Genomic DNA, 15,416 nt, shown 5'->3' with positions numbered 1-15,416 from the left:
CCTTCCCTGCAGTGTACCTCACGGTGGGTTTCTCTACCAGTGTCAGGGTTCTCCTGAGCACCCCCAGCACCCTCCACTCCTCGAGGGCAGGACTATGTCTGTCTTATCTTGTGGAGCCTGTCCCAACAAGGTGCCTGGTACAGAGCAGGTATTCATTCACTCGAGTGACCAGAGCCTTCTCTCTGCCAGGCACCATCTGCTGGCTGGCTGGCTGGATGAAGAATGAGTGTCCGCTGGCCTGGGCCGAGCATTGGAAGGCGCCTTCTGCATGCCCAGGCCCTTCCTGGAAGAGGCTGCCCCTGCCTGCCCGCCCTGCCATTACCTGGCCAGATGATGGCTTCCAGCAGGGTGACCCGTCTGGCCAGGAGCTCCAGCTGAGCCTGCTGCTGCAGGAAGCTCTGTAAGCTAGGAGCCTGATGGGAGATGGAGAAGAGCAGACGGTGCGAGTCTGGCCTCCGAGGGCTGGCCTGGGGAGCCAAGCCAGGAGGGTGGGAGGGCACTGCCAGCTGGCATCAGGGCAGGAGCCTGGGAGTGAGTTTCAGTACTGAGACTTCAGTCTCCCCTCCTGTGGTGGGGACAGGGCTGGCCTGGATCCTCAAGTAACCACATGGGTGGGGAGTTTCTGGGTGAATGCTCGGGGTGAGAGTCTGGCTCTCTTAGTCCCCTAAAGGGACCAATAGAACAGGTTAGGAGGACCAAGGGGAAAACTGCAAAGGGGACACCTGAGGCCAGGAGGGTCTGCCTTGTGAGAGCCTCTGGGGGATTATGGGAGAGGAAGGTCAGAACTGGTAGGTAGTGCATGACCCAGAGTCCCCTGGGGCCTGAGCCTGGCTCTGTCACCCACAGTCCCCTGCCCTTCTGGAGTCTTGCTCCGTGACCTATTGTCCTGCGGGCCTGACTCTGTTACCCATGATTTCTCTAGAGCTGAAGGCTGACTAGAGTCTGGATCCATTACCTGTAATCCTCCTGTTGCCCTGAGCTGTGATTTGGTTACCCATGATCCCTTGCACTGCAGGAGTCTGGCTCTGTTACCCACAATCCCACTGCTAGACTGGAGTTTGGTTCTATTGCCCATAATTTCTTCCAAACTTGAAATCTGTCATCTCTGGTTCCCTGCAGGCCTAGAAACCACATTACCCATAATGCCTAGAGGCCCAGGTCTGACCACAGCAATAGAGCCCGGGTTTCTAGGGCACCCCTGCACCCATGGAGGAGGGAACCAGTCATTGAGGGATGGGTGGTTGTGGTCTCTCAGGTCCATGCTTGCCTGGGACAGGCACCTTCTCCAGTCTCATGACTGGGCTCAGGCCAGTTCCACCCCAGAAGGGCTTGGGGAAGGCTGGCAGACAGGGGCTGGACTGTCTGTCCGTCTGTCTGTCTCTACTCACCATAGAGCCCAATCATTGTTTCCAAGATTAAAACCCTCTCAGCTAAAATCTTCAAAGCCTCGCGTAGTTGGTGCAACCCCTCCCCCTGTGGAGGAAAGAGACAGATGCAGCCGTGAAGGGGGCAGGGGAGGGGACCCCGCAAAGCCCGTCAGTGGCCCATGCCCCACCCAGGACATGCACCTGCAGCCCCACACTACCTGCCACAGCCCAGGGTCCATGGACAGCCAGAACAAGACCAGGTGAGGACAGAAGGGGGACAACAAGGCAGGCGGAAGGAAGCAACCCCTGCAGGACCTCCCAGAAGGTCCCGCTGGATCCCAGCTGGCTGCTCTCCTACACCGCCGCAAATCCTGCTGCGCTGAAGGTGGGGCGAGCCAATCTTCACGGGCAGAACGGCCACCCCAGAGGCTGCTGGGAGTCCTCCTGTCTTCTCATGTCTGTCACTCAGCACCAGTTGCTCTCCCAACACCTGCATGACTATATCCCTTGGTCACCTATATGTTTATTTACTTCACATTCTTTTTGCTGTAAATCACCACATTAGCCTCACCCTAATTACTCTGATCAGTGAGCTCAGGCTAGTTACCGGTATTTTCACTCATGCCCAAATGAATATATAGATGTTCCTTGACTTGCAATGGCGTTTCATCCAGATAAACCCAGTGTAAGTCAAAAGCGCATTTTTGAGATGGAGTTTCGCTCTTGTTGCCCAGGCTGGAGAGAAATGGCACGATCTTGGCTCACCACAACCTCCACCTGCCAGGTTCAAGTGATTTTCCTGCCTCAGCCTCCCGAGTAGCTCATGGCGCTACCACGCCCAGCTAAATTTGTATTTTCAGTAGAGACAGGGTTTATCCATGTCGGTCAGGCTGGTCTGGAACATGGCCTCAGGTGATCCACCCGCCATGGCCTCCCAAAGTGCTGGGATTACAGGCATAAGCCACTGTGCCCAGCCAATAACATGTTTTTTTTTAAGAGACAAGGGTCTTGCTACATTGCCCAGGCTGGTCTCAATTTCCTGGCCTCAAGTGATCCTCCTATCTCAGCTTCCCAAAGTGTTGGGATTACAGGCGTAAGCCACCATCCCTGGCCAAAAAGGTACATTTTGACATACAATATTTTCAACTTACGATGGGCTTATTTGGAAGTAATGAGGAATGTACTGAAAGCCTATATTGCTTTTGCACAATTGTAAAGTTGAAAAATTGTAATTTGAACCATCTTAAGTTGGGGACCATCAGTTTGTCAATAAAATTAGACAAGGTTTGAGTTACATTGCTTTTGGAGAACTTGCGATTAAATGCTGACAAACCTGAGGCTCAGGCCTCTGCCACTTCCCTAGCAATTCGCGCTTTGAACTCCCTGCCTGGAAACCAGTGCTCACCTCTCCCGGGGCTTAGACTATGCCAGGTCCACATTCTGGCACGTCCTGATGCATCGCCCTCAGCCCAGCCCTCTTCTCTTAACAGTACAGGTCTGCTTCTCCCTGTCTCTGGCTCCCAGAACCCAGGGATGTAGCACTGGGCTCACAAAGCCCCTCCTCCAAGACCACCAGCTCTGGGGCTCCCCACTCCCCAAGTGGTGCCAGCTGCTACCCAGGGCTCATGCCAGAGACCTCATCTCTTCCTCCCCATCTGCATCCTTTCCTTCCCCAGCATACAGTCCACAGTCTTGACAACACTCCATACTCCCTCATTCCTTCCTCTTTCCTAGTCCAGAAACAAAGCTATTTCCAGAATGTAGATCTCTCAATTCCAGCAGCATGCCAGGATGACAAATAGAACTATCCCAGCCCTGATGACATCTGGAAATCTCTCTTGGTGTCCTTTACTCAGTACAGATAAGTGAAGGGATGGACAATATATAATTGTATGATTACAAGCCAACCCTTTAAGGTTGTTGCTTCCCACAAAACCATCTACACAACTGAGAAGTCTCTCAATATGTCCATCATGAGTGAGCCTGCTCGCTGGGGCTGACCCTTGTGATCCAGCTGTCCTGTCCACATCACATAGACTGGGCGACCCTCAGGCTGCTGAATGGCCATTTCAGCCTGGGGGTACCAGGGTCACCACGGGCTGCATGCCAAAGTAATCCCCCTTCCAGTATTGCAGGGGCAGGATCTAAAAATGAATGACCTTCACTGGGCACAGTGGCTTACACATGTAATTTCAGTGCTTTGGGAGACCAAAGTGGGAGGCTCACTCGAGGCTAAGAGTTTGAGACCAGTCTGGAGAACATAGCAAGACCCCATATCTACAAAAAATTTAAAAATTAAAAAATTTGGGTGGGCACAGTGGCTGTCATGTAATCCCAGCACCTAGTGAAACTCTGGGAGGCCAAGGTGGGTGGATCACTTGAGGTCAGGAGTTCTAGTGCAGCCTGGCCAACATGGTGAAACCCCATCTCCACTAAAAATACAAAAATTAGCTGAGTGTGGTGGCGTGCACCTATAGTCCCAGCTACTTGGGAGGCTGAGGCAGGAGAATCACTTGAACCCAGGAGGCAGAGGTTGCAGTGAGCTGAGATCACACCACTGTACTCTAGCCTGGGTGACGGAGGGAGTATCCATCTCAAAAAAAAAAAGAAAGAAAGAAAGAAAGAAAAAAATATTAGTTGGGTGTGGTGGCACACACCTGTACTTCTAGCTATTGTGGAGGCTGAGGTGGGAGGTTCTCTTGAGCACAAGAGTTTGAGGCTACAGTGAGCTATGATTGTGCCACTACACTCCAGGATAGGTAACAGAGCAAGATCATGTCTCAAAAAAAGCTGGGGGGCCTGGCATGGTGGCTTATACCTTAATTCTGGCACTTTAAGAAGCCAAGGTGGGAGGATCACTTGAGCCCAGCCAGGGCAACACAGTGAGACCTCATCTCTAAAAAAACAAACAAAAAAAATGGCCCAATACAGTGGCTCATGTCTGTAATCCCAGCACTCTGGGAGGCTGAGGTGGGTGGACTGCTTGAGATCAGGAGTTACAGACCAGCCTAGCCAACATGGCGAAATCCCATCTCTACTAAAAATACAAAAATTAGCCAGGCATGGTGGTGTGTGCCTGTAGTCCCGGCTACTTGGGAGGCTGAGGTGGGAGGATTGATGCCCAGGAGGCTGAGGCTGCATTGGGCCGAGATCGTACCACTGCACTCTGGCCAGGGCAACAGAGACCCTGTCTTAAAAAAAGAAAAAATTAAAAAATTAGCCAGGCGTGGTGGTGTGTACTTGTAATTCCAGTACTTTGGGAGGCTGAGGTGGGAGGGTGGCTTGGGCCCCTGAGGTGGAGGCTGCAGTGAGCCATGATCACGCCACTGTACTCCAGCCTGGGCAACACAGCAAGACCCTATCTCAAAAAATAAAAAATAAAAAAAGATGATCTTAAAAAATTCCAGGCTGAGCGCGGTGGCTCACGCCTGTAATCCCAGCACTTTGGGAGGCCGAGGTGGATGGATCACCTGAGGTCAGGAGTTCAAGACCAGCTTGGCCAACATGGAAAAACCCTGTCTCTACTAAAAAAAAAAAAAATATATATATATATATACACACACACACACACAAATTAGCTGGGTGTGGTGGCACATGCCTGTAATCCCAGCTACTCAAGAGGCTAGGCAGGAGAATTGCTTGAACCCAGGAGGCAGAGGTTGTAGTGAGCAGAGATCATGCCATTGCACTCCAGCCTGGGCAGCAGAGCAATACTCTGACTTAAAGGAAAAAAAAAAGATGAAAAAAAATTCCATTAAGCCATTCCCGGCATGGACAATGGGACAAGCTGACATGAGCCTCCTAACGAGGTACAATAAAAGGCACCACAAGTGCCTCTGCCAAGAGTATTTAGCCTGCATCTCATCATGAAGAAACAATCAGACAAATTTAAATTGTGGGACATTCACACAAAGACAAAGTCAAGAGAAGAAGAAAAAGGCAGGAGGCCTGTTTCAAAAGAGACTAGAAATGTGGCAACCAAACGCAATGTGTGAGAACCTTGATTAGATTTTGGACTTGACTGATTGATTGACTGAGACAAGGTCTTGCTCTGTTGCCCAGGCTGGAGTGCAGTGGTGTGACCATGGCTCACTGTAGCCTTAACTTTCAGGACTCAGATGATCCTCCTGTCTCAGTCTCCCAAGTAGCTGGGACTACGGGTGTGTGCCACCACACCCAGCTAATTGAAAAAAAATATTTTTTTTTTGTAGAGACAGGTGTCTCCCTATGTTGCCCAAGCTGGTCTCAAACTCTTGGGCTCAAAAGAGCCTCCTACCTTGGCTTTCCAAAGTGCTGGGATTATAGGCATGAGCCACCTTGCCCAGCCAGATCTTGGACTTTGAAAAAAAAACAGCTTTAAAAGGCATTTTGGGGGCCAGGTGTGGTGGCTCACACCTGTAATCCCAGCACTTTGGGAGGCTGAGGCGGGTGGATCACCTGAGATCAGGAGTCTGAGATCAGCCTGGCCAACATAGGTGAAACATCGTCTCTACTAAAAATACAAAAATTAGCCAGGCATGGTGGCAGGCACCTGCAATCCAGCTACATGGGAGGCTGAGACAGAAGAATCGCTTGAACCCAGGAGTCAGAGGTTGCAGAGAACAGAGATTGTGCCATTGCACTCTAGCCTGGGCGACAAGAGTGAAACTCAGTCTCATAAATAAAATAAATAAATAAGTAAATAAGTAAATAAATAAAGGTATTTTTGGGGTCAGGCATGGTGGTTTATGCCTGTAATCCCAGCACTTTGGGAGGCTGAGATGGGTGGATCACCTAAGGTTAGGAGTTCGAGATCAGCCTGGCCAACATGGGGAAACCCTGTCTTTACTAAAAATACTAAAATTAGCCGGGCATGGTGGCACACGCCTGTAATCCCAGTTACTCAGGAGTTGGAGGTAGGAAAATGGCTTGAACCTGCGAGGCGGAGGTTGTAGTGAGCTAAGATCATGCCACTGCACTCCAGTCTGGGTGACAGAGACTCCATCCTGGTGCTCCAGCCTGGGTGACAGAGACTCCATCTCAAAAAAAAAAAAGGCATCTGGGGACAAGTGGTAAAATTTACAGGTAAGTCACATATTAAATGGCATCACTTTGCTAAATCAATGTTAGCTTTCTTAAGTATGACGATGGTATTGTGGTTATGTGGGAGAATGTTCATGTTCATTCACGGTGCACACTGCAATGTTAGGGGAAACGTGGCTGGGTTTTGCAGCTTACTTTTTTTTTTTTTTTTTGAGACGGAGTCTCGCTCTGTCACTCAGGCTGGAGTGCTGTGGCCTGATCTCAACTCACTGCAAGCTCCGCCTCCCGGGTTCACGCCATTCTCCTGCCTCAGCCTCCCAGGTAGCTGGGACTACAGGCGCCGCCACCTCGCCCGGCTAGTTTTTTTGTAGTTTTTTAGTAGAGACGGGGTTTCACCGTGTTAGCCAGGATGGTCTCGATCTCCTGACCTCGTGATCCGCCCGTCTCAGCCTCCCAAAGTGCTGGGATTACAGGCTTGAGCCACTGCACCCGGCCTTTTTTTTTTTTTTTTTTTTTTGAGACGGAGTCTCTCTCTGTCGCCCAGGCTGGAGTGCAGTGGCCGGATCTCAGCTCACTGCAAGCTCTGCCTCCCGAGTTTAGGCCATTCTCCTGCCTCAGCCTCCTGAGTAGTTGGGACTACAGGCGCCCGCCACCTCACCCAGCTAGTTTTTTGTATTTTTTTTAGTAGAGACGGGGTTTCACCATGTTAGCCAGGATGGTCTTGATCTCTGACCTCGTGATCTGCCCGTCTCGGCCTCCCAAAGTGCTGGGATTACAGTCTTGAGCCACTGCGCCCGGCCATGCAGCTTACTTTTAAATGAATTTGAAAAAAGATCTATAAATATATAAGAGAGAATGACAGAACAATTGTGGCTCAATACAGTCATATGTCACGTAATTATGTTTCAGTCAATGATGGATTGCATATCTCCACAGTGGTCTCATAAGATTATAATGGAGCCAAAAAATTCCCATGGCATAGTATTTACTATATTTTACCTATTTACTTATTTATTTTTCAGACAGAGTCTTGCTGTGTCGCCCAGGCTGGAGTGCAGTGGCGTGATCTCGTCTTACTGCAGCCTCAACCTCCCCGGCTCAAGCGATCCTCCCACCTTAGCCTCCCAAGTACCTGGGACCACAGGCATGTGCCATCACACCCAGCTAATTTTTTTATTTGTACAGACAAGGTCTCACTACATTGCCTACGTTGGTCTGGAACTCCTGGGCTCGGGTGATCCTCCTGCCTTGGCCTCCCAAAGTGCTGGGATTATAGGTGTGAGCCACTGCACCCGGCCATATGCTATACTTTAAATTGTTATTTTAGAGTGTACTCCTTCTACTTATTTAAAAAACAGTTAATTGTGAAACAGCCTCAGGCAGGTTCTTCAGGAGGTATTCCAGGAAAAGGCATTGTTATCACAGGAGATGACAGCTCCACGTGTGTTACTGCCCAGAAGACCTTCCAGTGGGAGAAGAGGTGGACATGGAGACAGTGATATTGATGATCCTGACCCTGTGTAGGCCTAGGCTAATGTGTGTGTTTGTGTCTTAGTTTTAGTAAAAACATTTAAAAAGTCAAAAAAAAAAAAAAAAAAGGCCAGGCACGGTGGCTCATGCCTGTAATTCCAGCACGTTGGGAGGCTGAGGCGGGCAGATCACTTGAAGTCAGGAGTTCGAGACCAGCCTGGCCAGCCAACATGGTGAAACCCCATCTCTACTAGAAATACAAAAAATTAGCTTGGCGTGGTGGCTCATGCTTGTAATCCCCGCTACCCAGGAGGCTGAGGCAAGAGAATCGCTTGAACCTGGGAGATGGAGGTTGCAGTGAGCCGAAATCATACCACTGCACTCCAGCCTGGGCGAAAGAGCAAGACTCTGTCCCAAAAAAACCCAAAAACCTTTTATAGTGTATTTTTACTGTACCTTTTCTATGTTTAGATACACAAATACTTATGATTGTGTTGCAGTTGCCTGTAATATTTAGCATAGTAACATGCTGTTTAGGTTTGTAGTCTGGGAGCAATTGGCTACACCACACAGATGAGGTGTGCCGCAGGCTATTCCATCCAGGTTTGTGTACGTATATTGTATGACGCTCATGCCACAACGAAATCATCTCATGACATATTTCCCAGAACATATCCCCATTATTAAGCGACACACGGCTGTAACAATAATTGGTCCATCTACAGGAAGGGCAGAATGACATTCATTGTACCAACTTTTCTGTATATCAAAATGCAAAATGGCTGGGTTCAGTGGCTCACACCTGTAATCCCAGCACTTTGGGAGGCTGAGGTGGGTGGATCATGTGAGGCCAGGAGTTCAAGACCAGCCTGGCCAACATGGTACAACCCCATCTCTACTAAAAATACAAAAATTAGCCAGGAGTGGCTACAGAGTCCCAACTACTCAGGTGGTTGAAGCATACGAATTGCTTGAACCCAGGAGGCAGAGGCTGCAGTGAGCTGAGATCGAGCTGTTGCACTCCAGCCTGGGTGATCGAGAGAGACTCTGTCTCAATAAAAAAAGGAAAAAAATAAAATAAAAATAAAAAAATAAAAATACTGGGGAAGCCAGGTGCAGTGACTCACACCTGTAATCCCAACGCTGTGGGAGCCTGAGGTAGGAGGATCACTTGAGGCCAGGAGTTTCAGACCAGCCTGGGAAACACAGTGAGATCTTGTCTGTATTTTTTAAAACATAAAATTAAAAAGAAAAATCTGGGCATAAGTGTTTTTAAAATCCATTGTTTGGAACTCCCTCAGACAGATGGCCTGATGTTTGCACTGATGACAACCCAGTCTCCTCCAGCCCGGCCTGCCCTCTGCACTTCAGATCTAAGTATCTGGGCCTGCTGGACGCCCCTACTTGGCTGTAACACAGACTCCTCCCGTTGGTTCACAGACAAAACTCAGCCTGCTTGCTTCTCCTGGTTCTCTTTTGCTATTTGAAGTCTCCCTTGACTCCTCACTCCCTTTTGCAGCCAAACCAGCACACAAGTGTCTTTTTGCTCCATTGATGGCTGGCTGTCCTCACTGGCTCCCACCCCCTGCCTGGCTCAGACTCTCACCAGGATGACCACAATAGCTCCCTACCTACTGTCTTCTGCTTCTCCCATCCATTCGCCATGGCAACCAGGGGGATTTTTGCAAATAAATAAAAAAAAAACCTGACCACATCATTTCCCTGCTTCTAAAGCCTTCAATGCCTCCCCACTGCCCTAGAACAAAGCCCAAATTCCTGAATGTGGCCTCCTGCCTTTGGCCTCTGTCCCACTCTCTGCCTGCCACAATGCCACTCCAAGTATTTGCAGCTCCTCAAATATCCAAGGCTCCCTCTTGCCGCAGGGGCTATGCACCTGTTGTACCCCCACCTCTGCCTGGACACCCTGTGCCTGGTTAATGCACCTTTTAGGCTTCACCTGGCTCCTCCGGGAGGATGCTAAAGTGTGAAGTGTTTATAAAGTTGACAGTCCTGTAGCTGCTGATTATAGGTCTTTTTCACCCCACCTCACTGTGACCACCCTGAGGGTGGGGACTGTGTCTGAATTGCATCTGTGTCCACAGTGCCCAGCCCCAGGTCTGGTGCCCAAGGAGGAGATGCTTGGGGAATGCTAGCTGGTTCTCTGGACCTAGGAGCTTAAAAGTCAGGGCTCCAGTTCCCACTCTGCCAAGGGTTCTCTCTGCAGAGTCGGGCCTCAGTTTCCCTGTCTGAATAAGGGGTAAGAGCTTCGATCCAGGTGGGCAGGCCCAGCATAGTCACTCCAGTTCCTGCAGTGCACTATCATGACCACCAGGTGTCACTGCCGGGCCACAGCCAGAACGTCCGTCTGCAAGCTGCACTAAGGGAGTTGGTTGGTGAAGTGTACATAGGAACCCTCGGGGACCTTGCCAGCACTGAACCTCATTCCCACCTGTCCCCAACAGAGCTGTTCCCCCAGCCCCCAAAGCCTCATGCAACCCCTAGCTCAGCAGATCCCCTCCCAGGCAAGCAGCAAGCAGGGGCAGAAATGCAGGTAGAAGAGGGGCAGGAAGGTGGGTGGGCAGGGGCCCTGCTACCTCTTGCGGGGAGCCCACAGGTGGTTCTGGGTTCAAGGACTGGTCTAGGGTGGCCAGGGCATCTTGCTGGGGGTTCTCATGAAGGGAAGGGACTGCCCAATCTCTCCCATCCCTTCTGGGCTGGGTGGTAAATGTGTTCCCAGACCAAGGGCCTCTGGGAGAGGCCACCAAGTAGCCTAGGGGAGGTAGAGGGTCAGGCTCGCATGGGCTCAGCTCATGCCCATACTGGCAGTATTAAGAGGCTCTGGAGCTACGGAGGATGGGCATGGGGTAGGAGGAGATTCAGGGCAGTAGGGGCCAGGAGAGGCTAAGTGGAGAGGTAGCAGGTCCCCAGAAGTCATAGGCAGACATAGGGGAAGTCTCGTGCAGGGTAGGGGGCTCCCACGGCTGTATCCATCACTGACCCCACAATCAAGAACTGAGAGGGCAAGGCAGGCACGGGGTGCCACCCACATCCTCACTAACTTGTGACTGCCAGGAAGTAGGGTGTCCCATCCAGACTGCATGTGGAGGGGGAGTCACAATACCACCCCCCAAAAAGAGCTTCCTAGTTGTCTCTCTCTTCTGAAGGAGTGTCTGCCTCCACTGTCCATTTTCCAGATGTCTCCCCTGTCAGTGATGGTTTCCAGATGCCCGTGTCATGGGGCTTTTGGGTACGGTGTGTTTTAGGGTCCTCATCTTTCTCCCACTTCTCTTGGGTGAGTAGATTTCTAGGCCCTGACCCGAAAATCCCTTCCCTGCAATGATCTCCAATGATTGTGAAGGTTTCTACTTTCTTTTCTTTTCTTTTTTTTTTTTTTGAGACAGAGTCTCTCTCTGTCGCCCAGGCCAGAGTGCAGTGGCATGATCTCAGCTCACCGATCTCAGCTCACTGCAACCTCTGCCTCCTGGGTTCAAGTGATTCCCCTGCCTCAGCCTCCTGAATAGCTAGGACTACAGGTGCTCACCACCACGTCCAGCTAATTTTTATATTTTTAGCCCAAAACTTTTAGGCTGATTTTGTATTTTTGTATATATTTTTTGTGTTTTAGAGATGGGGGTTTTGCCACATTGGCCAGGCTGGTCTCGAACTCCTGACCTCAAGTGATCCACCTGCCTCAGCTTCCCAGAGTATTGGGATTACAGGCATGAGCCACCGCACCCCGGACGATTGTGAAGGTTTCTAGGACCCCACATTAATCATGAGATTCTGGGGTGTGTGGTTTCCTCCTTCTTGTCCCCCTTCTCATTTACTCTGTCTCCTATATATGTGAGAGTTTCTAGGCTTCTCTTCTCATCCATCATGGGTCTCCTATGTATGTGATGGTGTCTAGGACCTTGTGTAAACTATAGGTCCTTTAAGTATAGAGAAGTCTAGGTCACCTGGCCTCATTAACCACGTTAAACGTGTACATAGCAGTTTCGAGGAGTCTCTTCACAGGCTTCGTGCATTTCCAATGTGTATGGTGGTATCTAGTTCCCCATCCCTTTTACTACGTGGCTCCTAGGTACCTTGTCATTTCTAGGCCCCTTTCCTAGGTCCCCTATCCCATGCTCCTATGTAGATATTGTCTTCGTTCTTCCCTTTGTTCTGCAGACAAGGGAGCAAGCCAAGCCATTGCTGGGAGGGGGCTATGGAGGTAGGGGGTGCAGTCTAGCCTGGGTCAGCCCAATCCACCCAGGAGGAACAGGCAGAGCCACCCTGGCCTGGAAAGGCCACAGAGGGAGGTGGAGACAGGGACAGAGACTGAGACAGAAGGCATGGGGTCTGCTGATAGGGCGGCCCTGCCTGGTTGGGAGCAACAAGATGGGGGAGGGAGTTGAGGCTGACAATTGCCAAGGCTCCTGCCTGGGAGACCAGGCTGCAGTGGGGATGTGGGTGGGGTGCTCCCACTCCCAGGGCCTCCTGGGGAGGGAATACTCTCTTGAGCACCTAGGGCTGAGAAGGCAGGAAGAGGCCAATGCCAGACCAGAGCTTACCCAGTGGCTCTTCTCACCAGGGTCTCCCTTGGGGCCAGGTTCCCCCTACAAGGGGAGAAAGAGATAGCAGCAGTGAGGAAGGGAAGGAGACAGAAAGGGAGGGGGGAAAAAAGAGGGAGGAAAAAGAGAGGGGAGAGGGAGAAAAACTTAGAGAAACAGAAAGTAGCTTGTATTGGATACAAAGCAAAAACGAACTTCTTGAAGGCAACAGAAAATAATAAAAAGCAGCCAGAAACTGGAGAATATTTAACCCTTAAAATAAGGGAATGGCACTGGGTAAAATCCATATGCTTACACCTTTTCCTCAGAGGGTGCACCCCAGCCCCATCAGCCTGGCAAAACAGAGCTCAAGCAGAAAGTTTCAGTTTTATTGGCCTGAGGAGTCAGAGGTTGAGGTTGCCAGAGAAGCAAGAAATTGATGAGAAATACTGGGAAGCAGGGAGCCACAAGTGGGGGAACTAAATCCGTGTAAATGTTCCTTTCTAACACTTGGATGGTCCCTGGATTGCCCTATCACAGGGCAACACTCTAAGGAGCCCAGTGGGGCAGAACCAACAGATTGGTAGAACTGACTAAAATTGCCAAAAATTGCCCACCATATAGGAGACAGAGTTTTGAGTTCAAGTCCAACCAAGTTAGAGGTGCTTCTGAACACCTAAAGCTTTCCAGTGAAACTCCAGAACCGCCATGGCTTAGGAATAAAGACTCTATCTCAGGATTAAGGGATTTTTCCTAGGACTAAGAGCAAAACCAGTGATTCTCTCTGATAAAGCCTATAAGTAAGCCTCTAAAAGAGCAAGATGACCCATCAATAATTTAACTGTTCTAGAATAAAACTCCTCTTCAGGAGATGCTAACAGAGTTTAAAGTCTTTTCAACATATTATCTCCTTTGTCCAGTGTGCAACAAAAAGTTACTAGACATGAAGACACAGGAAAATGTGACACATATTGAAGAGAAAAATCAGCCAATAGAAATAGATCCACAGCCAACCTAGATGTTAGAATTAGCAAAAGAGTTTAAAATATCTATGATTAATATGTTAAATAATCTACTGAAATTGATATCATGGGTGATAAGATGGAAAATTTTAGGAGAGATCTGTACATTGTAAAAAAGAATCAAATGGGAATCCTGGAAGTGAAAATGATAATACCAGAAATAAAAAATTATCAGATGAAATTAATATAAGATTGGACACAACAGAAGAAGTAAACAATCAACTTGTACGTAGGCCAATGGAATAATTTAAACTAAAGTACAGAGACAGCCTGTAGTCCTAGCACTTTGGGAGGCCAAGGTGGGAGGACAGCTTGAGACCAGGACTTTGGGGCCAACCTGAGCAATACAGCAAGAAGTAAAGACATTTACTTTAAAATGAAAAAACAAAAACCAAACAAAAACACAAGCCAGGTGTGGTGGTGTGCACCTGTAGTCCCAGCTACTCAGGAGGCTGAGGCGGGAGGATTGCTTGAGCCCAGGAGCTCAAGACTGCAGTGAGCTGTGATCACGCCATTGCACTCCAGCCTGGGTGACAGAGCAAGATCCTATCTCAAAAAAGTAAAATAAAGAAATATAGGCCGGGCGCAGTGGCTCAAGCCTGTAATCCCAGCACTTTGGGAGGCCGAGACGGGCGGATCACGAGGTCAGGAGATCGAGACCATCCTGGCTAACACGGTGAAACCCCGTCTCTACTAAAAAAATACAAAAACTAGCCGGGCGAGGTGGCAGGCGCCTGTAGTCCCAGCCACTTGGGAGGCTGAGGCAGGAGAATGGCATAAACCCGGGAGGCGGAGCTTGCAGTGAGCTGAGATCCGGCCACTGCACTCCAGCCTGGGCGACAGAGCGAGACTCTGTCTCAAAAAAAAAAAAAAAAAAATATATATATATATATATATATATATATATAGCACAGAGAGACAAAGATTTTTTAAAAAACAAACAGAACTTCAGTGACTCATGGGAGAAAATCAGTGGCATTCCAGAAGGACAGACTGGAGAGCAGAAACAGAAAAAAATGTTTGAGGAAATGTCGACCTTTTTTTTTTTTTTTTTCCAAATTTGATTTAAAAACAAAACAAAACAAAACAGACTTCTGGGTTCCAAAGAGCTTAGAAGTTGTTGGTCGGGTGCAGTGGCTCACGCCTGTAATCCTAGCACTTTGGGAGGCCGAGGCCGGTGGATCGTCTGAGGTCAGGAGTTTGAGACCAGCCTGACCAAAATGGTGAAACCCCATCTCTACTAAAAATATGAAAAGTAGCTGGGTATGGTGGCAGGTGCCTGTAATCCCAGCTACTCTGGAGGCTGAGGCAGGAGAATTGCTTGAACCCAGGAGGCAGAGGTTGCAGTTAGCCGAGATCGTACCATTGCACTCCACCCTGGGGGACAAGGGCGAGAGTCATCTCAAAAAAAGAAAGACCTTCAAAGTTGTCATTCCATCTTAACAACAAGTGGAAAGTTGAAAAAACTGAAAAATCAACGGCTCTTCTTAGATCTGTTGGAGAAGTGAGGCCATAGGCAAACCACTGCCCCCAAAGCCAGAGAGGCAAATCCAGACTATCATAGCTTACTAAAGCAGAAACCCACAAGCACAAACCTCCAGAGGAACCAGGGCCAGGATAGGAAAACCTAAACTGTAATTGATGAACTTTTAGAGGCTCAGTGTAGACAGGTCTTAGGGTAAAAACTCCAGGGGGACCCAGTCATAGGCCCACATCCCTCCTTTGGTGAGTTTTACCTCAAGGAGCTCTACAAGGCCTTCACAGTGAATATCAGAGAAAAATGCCTTGTCCTTCCAGCAGGGAGAGGAGATGAGACACCATTTTGAACCATTCAAAGCATTCTCTTCTGAACAAAGCCTACCTCTGGAGAAACTACTTTACCAGATCCTAACCTGTTGGGATGATTGGACCCAACACCAGCTCATGGGGGCAATAAAGTCCGGCAGAGTCAAAGGAATGGGAAGACAGTTTGAGAGAGAAAGTGGGTCCAGGGGGCCAACGCA

The 15,416-nt window shown here is 49.4% G+C and overlaps 1 protein-coding gene across 5 annotated transcripts in view; it reads right to left on the bottom strand.

Annotated features, from left to right (window-relative positions):
* Positions 1-15,416, bottom strand: part of EMID1 (EMI domain containing 1) — a 55,102-nt gene that overhangs the window by 3,959 nt on the left and 35,727 nt on the right. Inside the window, exons 14-16 of one of the 5 annotated variants that reach the window (XR_004442361.1) lie at positions 12,413-12,457; positions 1,389-1,473; positions 323-413 (exon numbers count right to left, since the gene is read on the bottom strand). Coding sequence is in view for 4 of the 5 variants with exons in the window: in XM_033233127.1 (XP_033089018.1) it covers positions 323-413; positions 12,413-12,457 (136 nt within the window). In the remaining variant the exon portion in view is untranslated. The remainder of the gene's footprint in view (positions 1-322; positions 414-1,388; positions 1,474-12,412; positions 12,458-15,416) is intronic. The other 4 variants (XM_033233128.1, XM_033233127.1, XM_033233126.1 and 1 more) reach the window with 4 other exon arrangements.

This window comes from Trachypithecus francoisi, unplaced genomic scaffold (genome assembly GCF_009764315.1).
Source record: "Trachypithecus francoisi isolate TF-2019V2 unplaced genomic scaffold, Tfra_2.0 Lachesis_group14, whole genome shotgun sequence".
Taxonomy (NCBI): Eukaryota; Metazoa; Chordata; class Mammalia; order Primates; family Cercopithecidae; genus Trachypithecus; species Trachypithecus francoisi.
Note: the sequence above shows the minus strand (reverse complement) of the source record. Positions and strands in the feature narration are given on the sequence as shown.